At 39.9% G+C, this 21,124-nt stretch overlaps 1 protein-coding gene across 2 annotated transcripts; it reads right to left on the bottom strand.

Annotated features, from left to right (window-relative positions):
• Positions 1-513: 513 nt before the first annotated feature.
• On the bottom strand, positions 514-20,898 carry VPS26C (VPS26 endosomal protein sorting factor C). 2 transcript variants are annotated; one of them, XR_013923127.1, is made up of 9 exons: positions 20,672-20,898; positions 13,429-13,572; positions 12,003-12,152; positions 10,991-11,071; positions 8,405-8,479; positions 4,013-4,163; positions 3,526-3,678; positions 1,619-1,916; positions 514-1,023 (listed from the first exon to the last, which is right to left on the bottom strand). XR_013923127.1 is itself a non-coding variant. In XM_080357566.1 (8 exons), the coding sequence occupies exons 1-8, from the start codon at positions 20,726-20,728 to the stop codon at positions 1,834-1,836; spliced, it is 894 nt and encodes a 297-aa protein (XP_080213692.1). In that variant the 5' UTR covers positions 20,729-20,898; the 3' UTR covers positions 514-1,833. The 2 variants fall into 2 exon arrangements, 1 of the variants encoding a protein (XP_080213692.1); XM_080357566.1 differs by having other exon boundaries at positions 514-1,916.
• Between the last annotated feature and the right edge of the window lie 226 nt (positions 20,899-21,124).

Below are 21,124 nucleotides of genomic sequence, written 5' to 3'. Positions count from 1 at the left end.
CTCAGGACACTTTTCCTGAGCAGACATATCCTTGACTGGCAAAGCAGTCCCACACCTGCCATACCAGAGACTGTCCTCCAGTAAGAGTGAGCTGGCTGTGGAAGCAGTGGGGGGTCTCAGCACTGAACAGATACACACATTTATTCCTAAATAAGCAGGATGGTTTTTGATCCGTGTTCTCTTTTTCTCTTTGGTAAGACAGACGGATTTTGCTGATTTCCAGTTCACTCACACCCTTCAAAAAGAAGCAGGGAGGGGGGCAGCTGGGGAGAGTGTCGTTCTGACCCACTGTCCATTGTTCCCAGTAACTCGGGAACGTGGGAGGCGAGCAGCAGGTGGCGCTAAGGAGAAAGCAGCTTTCATCGGCCTAAAATCATCCCGGACGATTTCCTGATCTTGAGAGAACGGCTAAGTTACAGTAAATAGCATTTTTCCCCACAGGAGACTGTTTAAGACACTGAAAGAGAATTACAATGTTTATTCCTGAAATACAGATGATACAGAACGAGGGCCCAACCTGGAATTACATTTTCCTGCTTGGCAATGCTGCTGGAGAAAGCAAAAAGAAATTATATTTCAGCAGTTTTCTTAATTCTGTCTTTTCTGGTTGTCATCTTTACACTTTTACTTTATATAATGGGCCTGCCTTCATCCCATACATCGTATGGAAAATTCACAATTCAAATGAGATTCTGGCTGTTCTATTAACTTAAAACATCAAAATCCAACCTGTTTGTGTTAGGAAGGCTGTTTCTTGCTGAAATAGTTTTCCCATGTAGTTCCTTTGAGATGTACAGTCACACAAACGGCCCTGTATTTACCTTAACTTATTCCTTTCCTGGCATTTACATTTATACTTTAAGTTGAACAAGTGCCAATATGAACCTTCCTCATTGAGAACAGTGACTGGCCCGTCTCCCTTGGAATGGTTATTCATATAGTGACAAGTCCCATCCTGAAGGCACAAGGTGCCACAACTCAGAAGTTCTTAGTGCAGCTTTTCCAGCACCTCCAGAGACTGATCTGCAAAAACAGTGGGGTGCTGCTTGTCATGTGGCAGACTTTCTTCTCACATGAAAACTGACCTGTAGACATCTTATGGAATGGAAGATGGTACAATGCAAAGAAAACATATATACTCAAGGTAAAAACTTTCAACTCATCTTTTTCAGTGCCATTTCACACAAACAGCAAAGATAAAGTAAATGCATTGTTTTCTAATCTGAAAAACCACAAACAAAACAACTTCAGTTCTGAGCATTCCTCCAATACAGACACATATTCCCAATTTGACCAACATACATTTGGTGTTATTATACGTTTCACATCACTTATTTCGCATTCATCTTGTGATATTTCTCCCACAACACCACCTTGCATTGTTGTAGCACCATTTTTTATACCTTCAAAGGCATTATTCAGTATGATACACCCTCCCCACAGTATATACACAATGTCTAACAGGACTTACTAGGTTTAAGAGCTCTTCAAAGGACTTTGGAACAAGTATTACAAAACAAAATACTACATATTTCTACAGCTTGTAGAAATAAACAATCATTCCTTCACAATTTGTATGAGGAATACTGGGGAAACCGTGGTGGCTGAAGTCAGATACCTGACGAGGCTGGCTGGATAGATGTGTCCACATTGGCTGTCCTGAGGCAGGCAAAGTGTTAGCAGGATCTATTGAGAACTGAAAGCACAAGAACTGCCAGCAGGAAAAAGGAAGTGATGTGTTCTCAGTCAAAATGAGACGTATTCAATTTCACTTTGCCTCTGAAGAATTTTGTCGTGTTTCAGTCTATCCTTCAGTGATTCTCCTCTGGCTATTTACATCCTGCAGAGCTTCAGTGGGAAGTTCTCTGTGATGAGATGATCATCGTGCAGAAGGACAACAATGTTAACTTCAAACTCTGGAAGAAGGGAAAAAAAAATAGGAGTTCCATATTAAGAGGAATTGTAGAAGTGGGAGGAGAGGCAGGCAGCCCCTGCTGTCAGACACAGCACTCCACAGGGCTCTTCCAATCTCTTCCAACACGCAAGATTTTCCTGTGGCAGGGATGAACACAGACATCCCAGACCTTGGGCCATTCCTAGAGAGCCCTGGCTCATTCTGATGTTCAGGATTCCGCTGGATTCATTTCCATATCACTAAAAAACTATGACATATGGTCTTCTGGACAACAGGCAGGGTTCAGACATCCAAGATCAAAATGTTTTGAGAAAGACACCTCACACCAGTGTGTGCTGTTCAGAAGTAAGCAAGTGGAGAAGTTTGGGAACAGACTCCTCCCCTGCTGTCAGCATGTAGCGTGGCCTTAGAACCCTACATTATGTATGGCCTTAAAAACTTAAACGCCAAAATACAATATACCTGCAAACTATGAACAAAATTCAAAATAAAATTTACTGTTTAGATATTATATGATGTTGTTCAAAACCAAAATCGGTATCAGAACTATAATCAGTCCTAAATGGAGACAGAATACAAAGTCGGGTAAAATTAATAAATGAAGGGAACCAGAGAACAAAAACTAAGAATAGTCCTTTAGAATCTTCATAGCTCTATTAAGACTGATCTTATAATTAGAAGTAGATACTACACAAACAGTAGCCATTTGTCATTGTAAATTACTATTTGATAGCTAGAAATGGCAAAAGGCAGAGATGAATATTGTTTTGGGGAAAACAACTGTACTTATCAGGTGCCAAAATGCTCTCAGGTGAACAGATAAACATGTAGGTCAAGCTGAAAAATCAGTTGTGCTCATCTGTCCAACATGAACAGCAGAAAAGTAGGAGAGGCTTCCATTGGGAAGGATCCTAAAGGGACAGACTTGAAACTTCAATCTGATACAATAAAACAAGCAAAAAAAACCCAACAAATTCCAGCAGGATGAAGAGAAGATAAACAAGCTAGCAAAGAATTTTTGCAGTAATTATTTGAACAAGTGAGGAAAGTCCTAAATTTCAGATGTTGGTTAATGAAAATGTTGGATTTTGGCAGCAATAACCAGGAACAAGCAGCTGTAGATCAAGAAAAGCAAAGTCACATACAGTGACACACATACTTTTTCTGAGTCTGCAGCAAAAGAATGGGAAACAACAATGAGAAGAGATGGAAAGAGAGGTTCTCACTGGTGATGAAAAGAAGGAAGGGGTCATCTTGGCATTTTATCCATGGACTATTACTCATGCGTTTAATCACATCATTTTTTGGCAGGAAAAAATTACCTGCCATTACACTGCTTCTCCTGTCCCTTCACCATTTAATTGTATTAGAAGTAGCTTAATAGTTGCACAACTGTTTTCCATTACAATTATTTCTGCTGTGTTTTCTCTATATGAAATACAGCATACTGCAATCCCATTCAGGAAATCTCTGCAGGGACACAGGTAGATGTCCTTGGTTCTTATAGTGCCAACAGTGATTTATCCCGTTACCTGCCAGAACCTAAAGTGAAACCAGAAACTTCTCTCAGATCCAAGATGCCAACACAGCACAGAGTCCTACACACTTACCAACTTTGAAGTTTGTTGTTTCCAGGGTAGGGCAGGTGAACAGCCTGGGAAACACCATGTATATGGGAATTGGTAGGCCCCTGCAGACATCCCCATCAGCAATCTGAATATTCTGTATCTCTGTGGCATCTCTCGCATAACCTTCTGCGCAGCCTGTGAAAGTGGGAAATTCAGAGGGACAGCAGCGGAAAGGAAAGAAGAAAGCAGTGGACAAAATTTAAAACAAAAACACACCAGGGCTGGGGGGAGAGGTACGCATAGGCACAACATTTTGCACTTTGACCTGCAAGTTTTCACATTAGCACTCTGAGTCAAGGGTCATAGAGGTTACTTAATTTAATGTTTGGACTGTTCCATCTGAAGTGCAAACCTATTTCATCTAGTCTTTTTAATTGTATGTTTTTTGACAATCTTTCATGTTTAAGCTGAAAGGGTGCCAGTGGTAATTACTCCAGTCTATACACATTCCATGTATAGAGAAACTTACCACAGGTTTCCACACGTACTAACTGCAGCTCGATGCTTTTGACTGCAGCCTCTGCATTCTCCACTACCAGCTCCCCTGTTAGTGGCTGTGTAATAACACAGTTTGTAGAACTGAGATGACCTCTGATGAGAAATTTTGGAAGTGAGGCTCTCTGAAGGTTTTAGGAGGAAAAAAAGAAGACACAACTGTAAGAGCAGACTAAGAAAAAAAATACCTTTCAGAAAGACAGTTGTCAAAACATGTAGGAAATCACAAAAAGTTGCAAAGTTAATAACTCAAAAGTTCAAAAATGCCTCATGTAACTTAAATAATATAACTTTTTAAATATGTGCATCCTTACATAGATACATGGATATCTCTTAACCACCCTCCTCAGTGACATGCATCCCCCCTACCCACTCCATCCACAGGAGCATTTTTCCTGGGATGGACTGACGAAACTTGGCTGTTACAATTAACCCAGAAGTTGGGAACCGCCTGGTGAAGCAGATAGGCTGGCAGAACCTAACAGGACAGTCAAGTTAATCAGCTTGCAGTGCTCTAGAGAACTGCATTCTGGCCCCATTTTGTTATGGATTACTATATAGTCTATAGTTTCAGTGATTTTTTCCCACCTTTTAAAACTTCTCTCTCGTGGCTGCTATTGGGAGGGAAGACAGGCATTTAAAAATCTTCGTTTAATGCAAGATGTACCAAGATACCAATTAAGGACAATTAACAAAGAGCTTAATTTAAATACAGGATCACACTTAACTTTAAAATTTTCTTAACAGCAAGCGTGTTTCCTACTTTTTAAGGAAGGAGCAGTAGGAGCAGCTGATCAAGGATGACAGTCTATAAAGCAGTTTCCCTAAGAGACCAAAGCAGGGGGGAGGTGGGGTTTGCTGTCTCTGCCCTCCCCTTTCTCAGGCCAGCAAGCACCACAGATACTCTCTGCCAGCAGAAAAACTCATATGCCAGAAGCTCCAGTTCCATGCCAGGTTCTGGCAGAAGCCACACTGAAACAGTTGACTTTTTAGCCACATCTTCAGCTCATATCTTTACCATCCAACCTTCTTCACACTCTTTGAGCATCCTGCTCTAACTTGCCCCTCCTTTTGCATGCCTTATTCTTCTCCCCCTCCTGCATTTTTTTTGTTACTGACATCTTTGATGTCAGCCCCTACCTTCCAAATATCTGGTCACGCTTGTGGTGCTGGATTTTCCTTGCTCATGTAACTGATTTTCCCTTCTTCCAAACCACCTCTCTTTTCACAAACTGTTTCTCCCAGTCTCTTTTGTTTGCTTCTTAGTCCTGGCTGCCAGTAGCAATGGCAGAAAAGTTCTCCTCAGCTATTGTTTAGACTGTTTCACTCAGATACCCAACACCTCTGCAGAATGTAGCTGTTCCACTCTAAGCAAATCTTTGGGGGAAAGGAAAAGAGAGGAAGTTTAATGTGCTTAGTAAATGTGACCTCACTGGGTGTTTTCTCCTAAATTAAAGAACGGAAGTTGCATCCATGACAAATGCACCCCATGAAATATTGAGTCCTAAAAATGTACTAGTAACATGCTTTTTTATTTTATGATCCCTCACAGGTTCTTCTCGTTAAAACTATTAGTGAACACAGAGTTACTTCCCTACTTCACAGGGACATCATACAGCTGTTCACCAAAGTACATGGTCACCAATCTAAGAGACAGAGATAAAAGGAACTTGCAGAACAAGAACTTGAAGCCATTTTCCTCAATCCTAGTCTACTAGACTTGCTTTTTTAAAAGTATATTTCCCCTAGAGCCTTACTACTCTTATCAGTACTCTTCATCCTTTAATCCTACCTGGGTCTTCTCTCGTCTTCTCTCTTATGCTCTATTTCATAATGTCCAATTATGGGGTTGGCTACTGCCAACCTCCTCATCAGTTTTCTAGTAGTTTACCAGAAACTATACTTCAGTCATAATCTCCAGACAAGCAGAGAATTTAAGTTTTAATACTGTAAATATACAAAAAGAGTAACTTTTTCTACCTGTCCACCAGAGAGGCACTTCAGACTCATATATTCTTCTGAGACAGAGAGACGAATAAAAAAAGGCCACTGCTTGTGCTACCATACACATTTAATACCATTCTTTAGACAGGTCCACCATTAAATACCAAGATCTGCTGGATCAGAGATGTCAGAAGTTTTAGAATCTACTTTTGTGGTTATGTACTTAAAACGGAGAAAGGCACAGTGTGCGCTGTTAGACTCAAGAAAGAGCTTTTAAAGGACGGGACTTCCTCCTTCTTTACCAGTGAGTCTTTGCTAAGCCAACAAGTACCAAGATCCAGAAGACGAAACACAGGTTCATAGGAAGAGCAGACTGCTGAAAGCTAACTATTTAGCAGCAGTCTCAAAAGTAATTTCACCACCAAGAATAGCTGTTATATCCTTACATTTGGAAAAACACATGCTTTCAAGTGTGTGGCAGTCTCTAGAGACATGAGAGGCTGCTGGACACAACCTGCTCATCCTCTAACTCAGCAGGATTTAAGGGTTCAGCTATGACAGCTGGTTGGTTTTCTAGGGTCACCTCCTCCATGCTTAAGAATGATCCATTCCAACATGCAGAAAGTCAAGCAAAGGTAGGAAGAGACCTCCATGGATGAACATGAAGCTACTGATAAAATACTGATAAAAGGAAGTATATAAAAGATGGAATTAGGATCAGGTGACCCAGGAAGAAACACTACAGGAATGTGCAGGGATGGTTTTGGAAAAGCCAAAGCCAACCTGGAGTTGAATCAAGAAACTTGAAGGGCAGACAACAAAAAGGGACATCTATAAGTGTACCAGCTGCAAAAGGAAGACGAGCTTAAATGTCAGCTTGCTACTGAACATGGCAGGGAAGCTAGTGACAGAAAACATGAAAAAGACAGAGGTATTTAATGTCTTTTCTGCCTTGTTCTTTACTGGTTAGAATTACCTTCAGGTATCCTGGGCTCCTGCAACCACAGAGAAAGTCTGGAGCAAGGAAGAGTTATCCTTGGTAAAGGAGGAACAGGTTAGAGAACATTTAAACAGACTGATGTACACAGTACATGGAACCAGATGGAACCTGAAGGAAGCTGACCCATGTCACTGTGGGGCCAATCTTGACTATCTTTGAAAGGCTGTCATGAACAAAGAAGGTTCCTGAGCAATGGAAGGCAGTAATGTCTTCAGTTGGAAAGATCCAAGGAACTATAGGCTCATCAGCCTTGCTTCAATCCCTAGGAAAGTGATGGAGCAAATAATAGCGGAAGCCATTTCAAAACATATAAAGGACAAGAAAGTGATTGGAAGCACTCAGCATGGATTTATGAAAATGAAATCATGCTTAACCAACCTGATGGCCTTCTATGATGAAATTACTAGATTGGTGGACAAGCAGAGAGCAGTGGATACTGTTTATGTTGCCTTCAGGGCAGTTTTTGATACTGTTTCTCCTAACAACCCTGACTGACAAACTGATGGGGAGTACAGACCAAATGCACAGACACTAAGGTAGACTGAGACCAGCCTGAACTGCAAGACTCAAAGGTTTGTGATCTGAAGCACAAAGCCCAGCTGAAGGCCGGTCACTAGCAGTGACTGCGGTCACTACTGGAGCCAATATTACTTCACATCTCCAGTGATGGCTGGGATGATAGGAGACTGCATCCTCAGCAAGTCTGCAGATAATACGATATTGGAGGGAGTGATTGGTGAACCAGATAGTTGTGCTGCCCTTCACAGGGACCTCAACAGGCTGGACAAATGGGCCTACAGCATCCTGAGCTGCATTAGAAAGTGTTGCCAGCAGGCTGAGGGAGGTGATTCTCCCTGTCTCTTCAGCACTGGTGAGACAAAACTTGGGACAGTGTGTCCAGTTCAGGACTTCCTGGTATGAGAAACACACACCTAAAGCAGGGAAGTAATATTATTAACAAAAACTGCACAACAAAAAATCTGGAAAAACAGAACACGGGTTTCAGTAAACAAACAGAAACAGGTATTCAGAAAGCTAAATGACCAAGACAGCTACTACTCTTCATATAGGCCTCCAAAAGCCAGGTAGGGCTGTAAAAAAGGCATAACCAAGGATCAAAGTATACTTTTTTAAAGGATGTTGGCTACACATGGTATAGAATATTTTCCCTTGCCTCACTGGCATCTTTCACTCAGAAAAATGACAAAAGTGTTTAACCATTATTGAATAAGGTTCCACCTTATGTTAGTCACAACTATCACAAGAGATCAGGCAAAATCACTTTATTGCTTACAAAAATGAAAAAGGAGAAAAAAGAAAAATAAGAGCTGATTATCTGCAGGGTAGTATTTAATCATTCCTCTCTTGTTCTCACTCAGAATCACCCAAGCATTACATTTAAAATAATAAGAAAACTCTTACCTCTTTAACATTTTGCAGAGTTTCAGGAGTAATTGTGAAGTCTACCGGGCTTGGCATCAGCTTCCCTTTCTGTGACTATAAGTAATGAAAGAGCTAAACTGTAAACTATGATTTACAAAACACACACAGACAATATTAAAAAAGACAACAAAGCCAAGGAACTGTGAGATGTATTACTTTTCAGGCTTGTTTTCATACTGAAAATATGCACTTCTGTAATAAAAACCCAGAGATTTCCTGTCTTAGCTATTAAATAACATTATGATGTTGTCTAAAAACAAGTCGCAACGCATCACAAATCTGAATTGTAGAAACGGAACTGTGTCAATTTCTGGTTACTTTGTATTTGCCATTTCAGTAAACCACAACAAGGTCTCAATTTGTACATTTTTGGCATAAGCTCTACCTACATTAAAGAAAAAACAACAAACAAACAAAAAACCTCAAACAAAACAAACATAGTTGACTACTATAAACCACTTGGAAAAGAAAAAAATACCTTGCCTATCTGAAGCATATGACATTCTATAGAAAAAACTTAAATTTCATATTTCTGTGCTTACAAATAATTACATTTTATATGTCACTTGCAATGTTTCCTTTCATTAGTAATACTTAATAAATTTAGGCAGGGGAGAGATTACAAATGAACTTGCTCCACTGCTTCAAATACATTTTATAACATTTCCCTTCTTCTTGTTATCTTTGAGCACTGTGAACTCTTTCTGCTGCCCTTTCTCTAACAGCTCAGATCTCTTAAGAAGCCATCCTCATATTACTAGGAGATCCTCGGCTGATGGAATCAGGTGTAGCATTGATTTGGCTTAGCATTCCAGCTTCTTTAATTGTAAAATACACAAAACTTGGTCCAGGTTGGCCTTCCACACTGGAGAAGCAATTTTGAGGGCACATTATTACAGTTTTTCAGTACCTATTTAAACCACTTGTCACAAAACCAAGAAGTCTTTCTGGGCCCTGAGCTCTGCTGAGATGGCAGCCTGTACTCTGCATCAAGAAGGGAAGCTTTGCTTACCATCCACTGACCTCTGTCCATCCTTATCTCAGTGACGTGCACCGTCTTTCCCAACATACTTAGAAGAAGTGGCCAGCACAGCATCAATTGTGAGAGACCCAACTGTACATAACTGGGATTTGGCAGAGCACACCACCACCACTGGGCTTAAACTTAACTCTTAGGATCTACCCTCACTACTTAGGAATTCAAAATAGCTTCTGCTGTCCAGCTGCCAGAAGGAAGATATTAGCAAAAGACTGACTGCATTTTCCCATAAGTGACAAATTGTGCCAAAGAATAACCTAAGGGAAATGGTACATTGAGCACTGACAGTGAGAATTATATGTTGAGTAAAACCTCATTAATTCACCCTGACTAAGAGATCCATGATTTACTGACTTGTGATCTAAGAAGTGGCAACAAGAAATAAAACCAGGAAACTGCATAATATGTAATTTGTTCACTATTTTGACAAGTGTGGCTTACTTAGAATGTAATAATGGACCAATAAAATGTAACATAATATACTTCAGAAAATGAAATCTTACCAACAGGAAACTTCTTTATAGCACCTAGCTAAATTTTTTTAAAAGGTGCTAAATCTTAAAAAAAGATACTACATCACTAAAAAAGGTACTATAGAACTAGAATAACATATTCCCACCATTATTCAGAAGTAAGACAAAAGATTCTAAGACTTTACCATCCTGCTAGATTTCAAAGGAACGATACAGTATGTTCTAGCAAGTTGTGGGTAGAAAAAGAGATCCTTATTTAGGCCTGCACAGTCTGTACTGACATCAGACGCTCTGGACATGCATACAAGTCAGTGTAAACTAAAAACCAATCTGATACAGGAAGTTCAAATAACAAGCAGCAAAGCATTTCTTGTGACACAGTCAGATCTCATCCCACAATGATTTCTCCACAGAAGGAAGGCTGTCTCCATGTTGCTAACTGCAGGATGTGGTACTTGTTAACCTAGTTATCTTAGCGTATTGCCAACCATGGGCTTACTTAATAGCAAAGGTGGCAAGCTTATTTCCAACATAATACAGTCCCAGCTTTGATATTTTGAGTCAGGGCTCTAAACCACAGTTAGCCACCTGAAGAACAGAAATCCTATCTTTTCACCAATCAACTCCCATTTCTATGGCAGGCATTCCAAGTGCCTGGAACCTTTGGCTAAGAAATGCTCAGATATTCTGAAAGTGTGTTTAGATTAAAGCCATAATATTTATCCAACCACGCCATTGTTTCAGGACTGAAAGGACAAATAAAAGAATAAACTCAGTGCAGTATAAAAAACATCTTTTTGTATAAAAAAATCCTTTTTGTACTATTTTCTTTAAATGAAAAGGGAGATATGTTATTCTAGTCAGAAGCAACAGACACCCTATCTCTTCTGGATGTTTTTGTTTTGAGGCCAGTTTCTTTTACCCATATATATCCCATGTGGTGTTGCAAATTACGTGGTGTTACTTGGTTTTCTAACCTTACTGCTAAACTTCACTTAAAATGGAAAACATAAATAAATCTCATTTTGTATAGTTAATACAAACAACACTTACCAGTGAGTGGACAATGAATTCACAAGTCTTAGTTAGGTCTTTTGCCAGCAGAGAACGTCGCATATCACACCGCAGTGTATACTGGCAAGAACAGGATGGTAGAGAAAAAGAAAAGAGCCTTAGTTAAGATTTCCTCTCTCTCTCTCAACTTTTCATCACATATGTGCAGAATGTTACTGTCATTACTATTTAAGGCACCATTTACAACAGATTAGTAGGAAAGTACCTACCAGTGACAGGGAGAAGGGAAGGAGATAAGAGACATACAATGATTTTAGATGCTTCCAAATAAACCTGATTTGATACACACTTGTATCTGGGTATGTACTACTATATAGATTATCTACAAAATGGTAAATGCAAGTTCTTTCACAATAAAATCAAAACTAGATGAAAACACTACCCTGTAGGAGAACTGTACGAGATTTAACAAGCACGGCTAATATATTTTACCCTTTCTCAAAAAGCCCCTCTTTCCAGCGTGCTTTTAATTCCCTCTTGTACATCCATGCTACATCTGAATTGCTGCATTATCATCAACTATTTCAAATGAAAAGCTTAAACTTGCTGGGAAAGGAAACAGACATCACAACAATTTTTTAAAAGCAGCATTATATTGATGGGATTCTGAGCTCTCAGGATGGTTCCTTTGCCACATTTAAGCAATGTTACCACCTCTGGTAAGTGTTGACTCCTAGAAACTGGAACTGAAAAAGGCAACTAGTAACTACCTCTAAATTAGTACTTGAAGGTTAACATTTATTATTTTTAATCTAAGTTATATCTAGAAAATACAGTGCACATCAGAATAACGCTATATTAATAAAGCTACTTACTTCAAAGGATCTCTAACTTTCTGCTCATTCTTCAAATAAGAAAATATGTTGCACTACAAAAAGACAACTCTATCACAGAACTTTATCCTCTGCTTCCATGGAACAAGAGATGCTTTAGAATACATTCTGCAGATAACAAAAGTTCAGATTTTTTTTTACAGATATGACTGCCTTACCTGAATATTAACAAAGACACCATGATATGTTTCATACAAAACTTTGTTCCCCTTCATTTGCAACGGAAATTCAAACGGAATTTCTGTCTTTCCACTGGGAAGTTTCCCTGGTTTTACCATTTCAATAGTGCTGTTAATAATCTGGATAGGCTGCAAAGATAAATATCAAGAGGTTTAGTTTGAAGCAGAGTGACAGCCCCATCATTTCAAGAATCAACGACATCCACTAAACTCTAATAGACTTGCTGAATTTCCAAAAACTCAGGTATTTCTTCATGACACAAAGCTCTCTAGTCTTACAATGAAAATAAATATTAAGAATGTTTTCCTCAGGAAGATAATTTGTGACCTATTTTATGGTTATATCATGCTAACGACCAAACAGAAAGAGCTAAACAGAAGAGACTCAAGTGCTTTGGAAAGTGGAGCTCCATTTCCTAAATTATAACCCTCAATAGTAGCAGCTAGAATCAACAAGTACGTGTGTCAGCTGATCAGCTAGCCATTCCTTCTTACCTTCTCCTTGGCCCTTTGCCATCCTAAAGCTCTATATTTAGGGCTAGTCTCACTGGAACAATGGCTAACTATGATTCAACTGGGGAAGTCTGCTTGAAGATTACACTACTTTTGTCTCTCTGCAGTCTTCCTATTATTTTTTCTCTGCTAGACAGGTATAAGAAAATCCATTGCTTCTACTGTTTTGTTCTGTTTTTCAATCATTCATGGACAGATTATTCATACTGCAAACAAATTAACTATGATACAAGTGAAGACCTTAAGAGGCTGTGCACCGAGGCTATTTTAACTTAAGCAAACTGTTCTGCAAATGTAGCTGTACAGCCTCTAGACAGAGCCAGCCCAGCTTCAATCAGCACAGCCATGTTCGTGTGAGGCCTGAGACAACTTGCCTCACTAGATTCCACACATCCAAACCTGGAGAGCAGTACAGAGGCCATCCAGGTGCTCTGCAGTCAAGCAGTCTGGGCACAGCCTCATACTCCACATAACAATCTGTGCAGGTCCCATGTCATGCCTAGTAACACACAACCTCAATGACCTCAGCAGAAACTATTGTGATAGTGACTGATCTGTCACAAAAATCCAATTAAACTCAGTCACTTTAAACAAACAAAACCACCAAATGCGACTTATTATTTTTCTTTAAATCATGGTCCTTCAATGCATCATCCAGTAACCATACTATTTATGTTACTGAATTTCAGCCCTGAAGAAAACTCTCCAACCAGTGCAAGTTCTACCCGCAAAATGTCATCATATATCATTAGGTAATGGTAAGTATTTCTATGCTTTCTATCATTTACATACCACGAAGTGCTGTAACTACCAGAGATGCATTATGAAAAGATTTAATTTGAGAAAATGGCAAGAGTTTTGTGCTGAAAATATTAACCGGCACAGGTCTTACCTTGACAGAATTATAGAAAGCTTCGAACACACCCACACTTTTGGAACTAAGCTGCAGATTTACCGATCCTTCCATTGTTAAAGAGATACCTTGGTGCTGGACTGTGTCCTTACTTGTTATGACCACAACTCCAGAAAGAACTTCCTAATAAGAGAAAAGATAACATGAAAGTATTTGTTTAAATACGTTTCTTCTATAGTTGAAAATCAGCATGCTGAGTAAAAAACTCAAGAAAAGTTGTCACAGAGAACAGTCTAACCTTGTTGGAAAAGATACTGAAAGCAATGTGAGGAAGAGACCTCTGTGCTTCTAGTTTATTTTTGATAAAAATATTCTTCTCCTCCTGGCAGAAGTACTAATCTGAGCTTTAATTTCTTTCCAAAGTTTCAAGATCTTCCTCTTCAGGAGGATAACAATACCCTCATAAGCAACTATTGGGTCAGTTGGTAACAGACAAATTCCATTTCACACATTAGAATGAAATCCCAGGAAGAATTTTCATATGGGACAGTCAGCCATGGGAGATGGAAGAGAAGGCATAACTGTAAAAATGATGGCCAAGTTGAGGATAAAGACTCACCTCAAGAATGGAGTGGAACAGATTTTATATAAATAAATAGGTAGATAAACAGTTTTTCTGCCAACACAAGCAAATTCCATGCTGTGTGGTAAATAGTTTAAAAGCATATCCGAATTGAAGGCACAAGTTGTATGACTCAAGAGATGCATCACGTATCCCATTAAGAATGTTTTCTCTGTAAAACTGTATTTGCCCAAGAACACTGCATCTTGGAAATATCAACTTAAAAGTTCTAATACTGAAACAAATATTAACTGCAGAGCAACATACAGTTCATTTTACATACCCCATAGTTTATCCTTCCCCTCTCATACAAAAGAGAATCTACTCCAAGCCAGAGTTCCACGCCAAACATTCATATACATCTGGAAATAGCAGCGAGTGATCTGAGAACCTGAAGAAAGTTTCTTGGGGCCAACCCTCTCTTCTGCTCTGCAGTTACGCTCTCCACACTTTCACCAGGCTCGCAAACTAGACACCAAACTACAGATCACTCCAATCAAAGGATAATTCAGAGTGCCCACTCTACGCTTGACCAGTTAAAACCAGTCTAGTTATATTCATCTCTGACAGGCACTACTTGAATTTTGCCAGCCTTTTGTCTTTACTGGTGGTACAGGATGGCAGTACAGAAAATGGGTCAGGCAGTTTAAAGCAGAACAGGACAGCAGCAGAACATGAAGCATCACAACAAAAACTGACATGCTGTAAGTCTGAGAAGAGAACCTGCAGCAACTGGGAAATGCCAGGAACAGGCGGCACAAGCACGAAAGGACAGTAAAGAAAAGCTGACCTAAATACTGTACTGCTTTTCTAACAGGCTTTAATTAGTACAAGCAATTAGGTTATTGCTTTGAAAAATGAGTACAGATGAACTATAAGCAGCAAGGACAATCCTGAACATATGAACTGCTTTAATAAATGAGAACATTCTCCCATCACACAGGAACAACCTATTCCAGAGCTATCGCCTGCATACTTTCAGATGATAAGAGTGTATGTATTTGGGGCAGAAAGGAGAAGAATGACTTAAAGTTACATATGAATTTTTCTTATAACATTCAATGTTTCTTAGAAAATAAATTAAAAAAAAACCCCACCTCCAAACCACTTTCTAACAAAATCTTTTAAAGGTCACTAGTATAGGGGAGAGAGAAGTATCATGAAAAAAACCTATAATATTTACTTAAACAATTTATATGCAATTAGATTGTATTTCTGTTTTATACAGGGGGAAGTCAGCTATGTCTTTTCTGGAGAAGAGCCATTTTATCCTTCTTTGTGTAAAACCAGGGTCCCCTCTAAACACAAAGCTGTCAGTACACGTGTTCTTCTGAGAAGTACAACTCAAAGAATATAAGCTTACCAAGATGTTCAAATACTTACACTTAGCAAACAATTTGTGAGAAAATATTATTTTGTTATTGTAAAAGTTATGTGGCATCACGTAATACTAAACAAGTACTGTGTTCAGTCCATATCAAAAGGGGTTAATTTACCTTTAACACCACAAAACTAAAGGTACAGAGAAAGTCACCACTGGAATTAATCCTCACTTACTACAATGTAGTAACTTACAATCAGTTGTTCTCACTCACTCATTCCCTTCTCCATTACTAGGGACTCCTCATGGCTTCAGCATGTGATAGCAAAACTTTGCAAGACAGAACAAAGCTAATACACTTGTACACAAAATTATTCATCTACACAGAGTACCCACTCACGAGGTCAGTGTATTATGTGAAGCAGACAGAGAAGCCAGGTACATATGCTAAACTGCAAACAAAGCACTTTTGTGAGAAGACACAAAAGTTAACTCAGGTTAACGATTGCAAAAAAACTTTTTAGCTTTCTGTGGTCAGTTCCTTACCATTCGGATATGCACATGAAACTGCCAGAAAGACTGACACTTTTAAAGTTTTGGTCACTTTCAAGGTCGCAACTAAGATGAACACCAGCTTCATCTGATCCAGCACCACAATCTCTTGTTTCTCTGGTTGTTGAGCAGAGTTATCCAGGTCTGGCTGAAGACAATTTGGAATGTTCTTCAATCAGTTACATTAAATGGTGCATAAGATGGATCACAGAATCTCAGCTTGAGAGCGCCAAGTCACATCCAGACTTCTGACTGAACTAGACAGCTATTCAGTATCTATAAACTTCATGTAAAGACCAAAAGGATCAAAGTAAACACTATGCTGTCCCATGCATTGCTGGGAAAATTACTATTAGTGTTAAAATATATACTAATTTCAACCTGTTTACACTGCCCATGGTCAGTTGGTTACTAACAAGATGTCTTAGGTTCCTTTTAGATTCCACTTTCTACGTCACATGCATTCACTTTTAGGACAAACACTTGGCAATTTAAAAATTCCCATTGAGTTCATGTAAGTCACATTTACTAAATATGCCTGATCATTCCCTTCCACATCTATTCCTCTACACAAGCCACCTGCAAATCTTAACTACATAGTCTTCTGACTATTTAGAAAGAAAATGTCCATGCTCAATAGAAAAAGTCTGCTAGACCCAACTAACTAGTCATTAGATGCTTTAAAACCTCAGTGCTCAGATGTACTAATTAGTTTGCTTTTTTAGAAAAAGTAAAAGGCTTCCTTATGGGCAAATTCTGACTTGGACTCACTTGTCGTTAAAAGTCTTGGCTGACATTAACTCTGACACCTGTCTTTGTACAATGCATTTTTCAGGTCTTTCAGCCTAGAATTCTTTTAATTATCAATCTCAGACTGTCACAGTTACTCCAGTCATCTGTTTAGGTTTTCTAAATAAAATGCATCATTACTTGTGCCTGTCCCCTCATTCTTCTATCATTCCAGACTTTATTAAATCAGCCTCAATGACTAAAGAATTCTCCATTCAATTAAAGAAAAAAAAAAATCTCATAAACACATATCTTCTGTTTCAAGGAACTTAAACACAGTTTTGCTGCAATAAGCCTTATTTTGCTATTATAGGACTGTGTTATTAGGATCCATTTTATTGACTTTTTGTTCTTAAGCCCTCTATTGCCTTTTTTTTTAAAAAAAAAACAAAAACAAACCAAAACAATGCTATTACTCTTTTGGTCCAAGAAGTGGCAAACTTGGGTTCTTTTACTCACAATTTGAAGTATTTTGTTTAATCTAGTTTTTCTCAAATTGAAGTCTGAACAAAATAAAGGTCTTTATTTGGTTCCTCCAGCTTCTGATGATTATAACTAATGACTACAGAAAATGCTTACTGTTTATTACAGCATGTTATTTTAACCAACTTCCTTTTTAAAACCAGGAACACAATCTCAGGCTAGCATGATGCATGACTATTTTACAAGTTTTGTGTCTAATTTCTCCCAATTAAAAATGAACAGTCCACACAGGAGCAAAGAACAACTAAAATGAACAAAAACGTTGCCTATTCAACTACCTAGAACTAAAGGAAGTTTTAGGAAGTGACCTCCCCTTGGTGTAAGAGATTGCTTTGTAACAATGAAAAATACTTGTATTCGGCTAGATTTAGCATAACCACAATCACTGTACCAGGATGAGAAATAGTCTGACCCAACACAAGACAACCAGGAACAAAATTTGAAGGTTCTGTTGTATGATATTTTAGCACCAAAGAGAAATTTTAAACATCTTGCCCTGATGGAGCATGCCTATAATGAAACCTATGCATCACTCTGACCTTACAAGAAGCAAAAAAGAAGTAGTTCTCCTGGTCAGCTATTTACTTTAGACACATCGTTATCTTCTCCCCTCACCAGCCTTCTCATACGTACTTTCATCAACATTTTCCCCTAATGAGACTCAAATTCAGTTCTGCAATAAAACTAAAGTTTGTTAACTTTCAGAGTTCTTCCCTATAAGTTTATATTAAAAACTCCCACACCTTCAGAGCCTTATTCAGTATGGAATTTACCATTAAGAGATCCTGGGCACAGCTCCTTGTTAAATATGGGTCTCTCCTATATCTGTTTCCCCTCTCTCCTCTTAGAGGGAATAAAGATGCCATAGCAAATTCACTCAACAGCTGTAAAGACACTGGTTGACATACACATAACAGATCAGAGATACTGATTGCTAAAAATCCCTGCATATTTCACCCAGACTATGCACTCCTAAGAGGTACAAAACTAGAGCCTGAATGGAAGAATCAGTAGCTGTTGCCATTATCAGTTCTTCGCTCTATTATCACCTAAAATCACATGCTGAGATCCTTTAGACTGTTCTTTATCCACTCCATTTTATTATGTTTGTCAATTTTCCTGTTCCATTGGAGCCACTTCACTATGCCTCATCTCTTTTCTATAGGCCATCCAGCACAAGACCATTCTGACACTGATTGTTCAATATTCTGTGTTCTACTCAAGACGACATTTGTAAGAAAAACAAAAAAAGGATGTGCATGATTCACCAACTTTATTTTTAATTGTTTATTTTTCCTGGGTGTCAGGCCAATCAAACACTATCTGTTTCCCTGATCTGGTTTACTGCGTAGCTAATACTGCCAGCACAAGAAAGGTGGCAGAAATTAAATGGCTAGGGAGGTGAGTGACATTGTGGAGTTATGCCGGATCATTCATGGTCTTGGGCAAATTATGACTTAAAAACTCAGTAATGTTTTGGCAATCTTTTGTGCTATTGTAATGTACTAGGCATAACAAAAAGACTATTATGCCAGTGCATAATTTAGACATCACCTTTTTCCATATCCAAATGCAGCTTTAAATAAGTTGAGAAAACAAAAAGCCAAAGCACATCTGTTGCCTTCCAAATGACTAGCTAGACATACACGTTGGGATGAAGTAGTGTCTTTACTAAGGGAACTCCTTCATTTTCAAGTAGCATTGATGCAAGCATATTTTGGGATGAAAGTTGTCATATACCACAGGTATTATTAGCACAGCTACTGTCACTGAAGTATATAACAACCAGTAAACTTCTAAAAATGCCCACCACAAACCTGCATACATTCCATGCCTAATTAAAGAGAGATTTGTAATTCCTTTCTGTGCCTAGGAAACTTCTATTAAAAATTCATGTTGTACTTCTAGTGTACAGCTCTTTCATCATCGTGTCTTCCCATCAGTCAGACCTCCAAATTTCAGGCCTAGTTAATGAACTACAGTTATAAACCTTTTCACATGGAATTGAAGTGGAAGCAAACAAACAATACTGACAGATTTACTATCTATAATCATTTAATATCAGCTTAAAGAAAGAAGAAATATCCCTTTCCTGTTTAAAGTCCCATTTTGACTGATACAAAGCAAGCCAAGTGAAGAAAGAGAAAATAGGCATAGCATTATGATAATGAAATAACTAAGATCCTTCTAATAATGTGCATTAGCAAAACAGTGTGAAAGTGAGATACAGAAAGTAGTCTTTACCCCAGTATGGTGCCACACTTAAAGGGATGTGTTGTTCACAAAAATATAATTTAGATTTATGAAAGCTATTCTCCAGATGATTTGACAACTGCACAAGAGATGCTGCATATCCTTCCATTCAAATCCATTTAAAGCAGTTTTCCAGGATTAAAACCATGCAATAAATAGAAACATGCTTTATACACTGTAACAGCCAAACTACTAATGTATAGGAAAGCTGTGTGTGAAAAGGAATTAATAATACAAGCATGTGTCTGGATAGAAAAAAACAAACAACCAAACTGAAAACTTCTGCTTAAACAATACCATATTTCTAGAAAAACAGTGATAAAAACAAATCTTGAAAACATGTGCCAGGCGATTTGTATTTTTTTTTCTAATCTGAGCTTGAAGTCTTCAGCAATGAAAAAAAGGCACAAGATTTTTTCAAGTAGGTGCAAAAGCTGAAGTATACACAATCACTTTATCACTCTCAACAACTACATCAGTGAAAAGAGTAAAGAAATCAGATTCCTGCCCAATAGGAAAGGAAAAATAAAAAAGGAAAAAAAGGATCTGTTCATCTATTCTTGCCTAAGTGCTTTACCTAAGAGGAGATCTACTACCGGCGCCAAACGGCAGCTTAAGACACCTTCAGGTTTCTTGCAGAGCACAGAAACGGAACAAGACTCTGTAACAGCAACTGGCCGCACCTGCATAGCGGCGTACCAAAGCACCTGTCCTGCTGTAATACACCAGTATAACCAACGGAAGCGACACTATCCTGTAGCTGAACTCCAAACTGTCATGTCTCAAGAGGCCTCGCTCCTTCCTTCCCTTCTGAAGCCGTGCCGCCTTCCCCAGAGGCAGGTCAGCGGTACTCCTACCGCATCGCCCCGCTACCGAGGGGAAGGGGGACAAAAAGCAGCCCCTAATCCCAAAGACGTGCCGGAGCTGAGCACCGCTTTGCTACAGGCCAGCGGGAAACCCCGGCGTCCTCCGTAGGGAACTCAGGGGCTGCCACGGGGAGGGGAGAGGCGGCGGAGAGTGAAAGGCCTGAGCAGGGGCGGAGGCGAAGCTTCCCGCAGCCACAGCCCCACCACGGTGGCAAAGAACGCCACCGCAAGGCGAGACACAGAAAGAGGCGAACTGTTCCACTTTCCGAGGAAGAGCCCCGCTGCCTCCGCGCAGCCGGGACGTCCCAGTGGAAAGCCAGGAGCCCGGGCACGGCACCAGGCTGACAGACCGGCCCCGCGGCGACGGCATCAAGCCCCGGTCGGGGCGGCACTCACCCCGCAGCGGTAGACCTTGTTGGCCCGCTTGATCTTGATGTCCAGTGCGGTGCTCATCGCGGCCGCCGCGCGCTGTCACGTGACGCCGCGCGCTGTTCACGTGACGCGGCCCGCGCCGGGGAGGGGAGGGAGCCGTTCTCCAGCCACTCGCTTCCGCTGCCGGTGGGGCGGGAAGTCTGTTCCATAGACATCCGGGTCTCCAGTTGGCGTCATTTCTCAGCCGGTGACTCCGCTTCCCGGCCGGCTCCGCCTGCTTCCTGGCAGTCATAACAACGAGCGGGGGTTGGGGTGGCGCTTCCTGCCCAGGCATGTCGGCGCCTTTCCGCCGCCGCGAGGGCGGTGGAGGAGGGGGGAGCCGAGGAGCTGCTGACGAGACACTCCCTGTAGAACTACAGCTCCTGGCGCGCTCGGAGCGCGGGCAGCGCCCGCTGTAGGCGCCGCATGGCCTGACGG

The sequence above is a fragment of the Nesoenas mayeri genome (genome assembly GCF_963082525.1).
Source record: "Nesoenas mayeri genome assembly, chromosome: 1".
NCBI classification, from domain to species: Eukaryota; Metazoa; Chordata; class Aves; order Columbiformes; family Columbidae; genus Nesoenas; species Nesoenas mayeri.
Note: the sequence above shows the minus strand (reverse complement) of the source record. Positions and strands in the feature narration are given on the sequence as shown.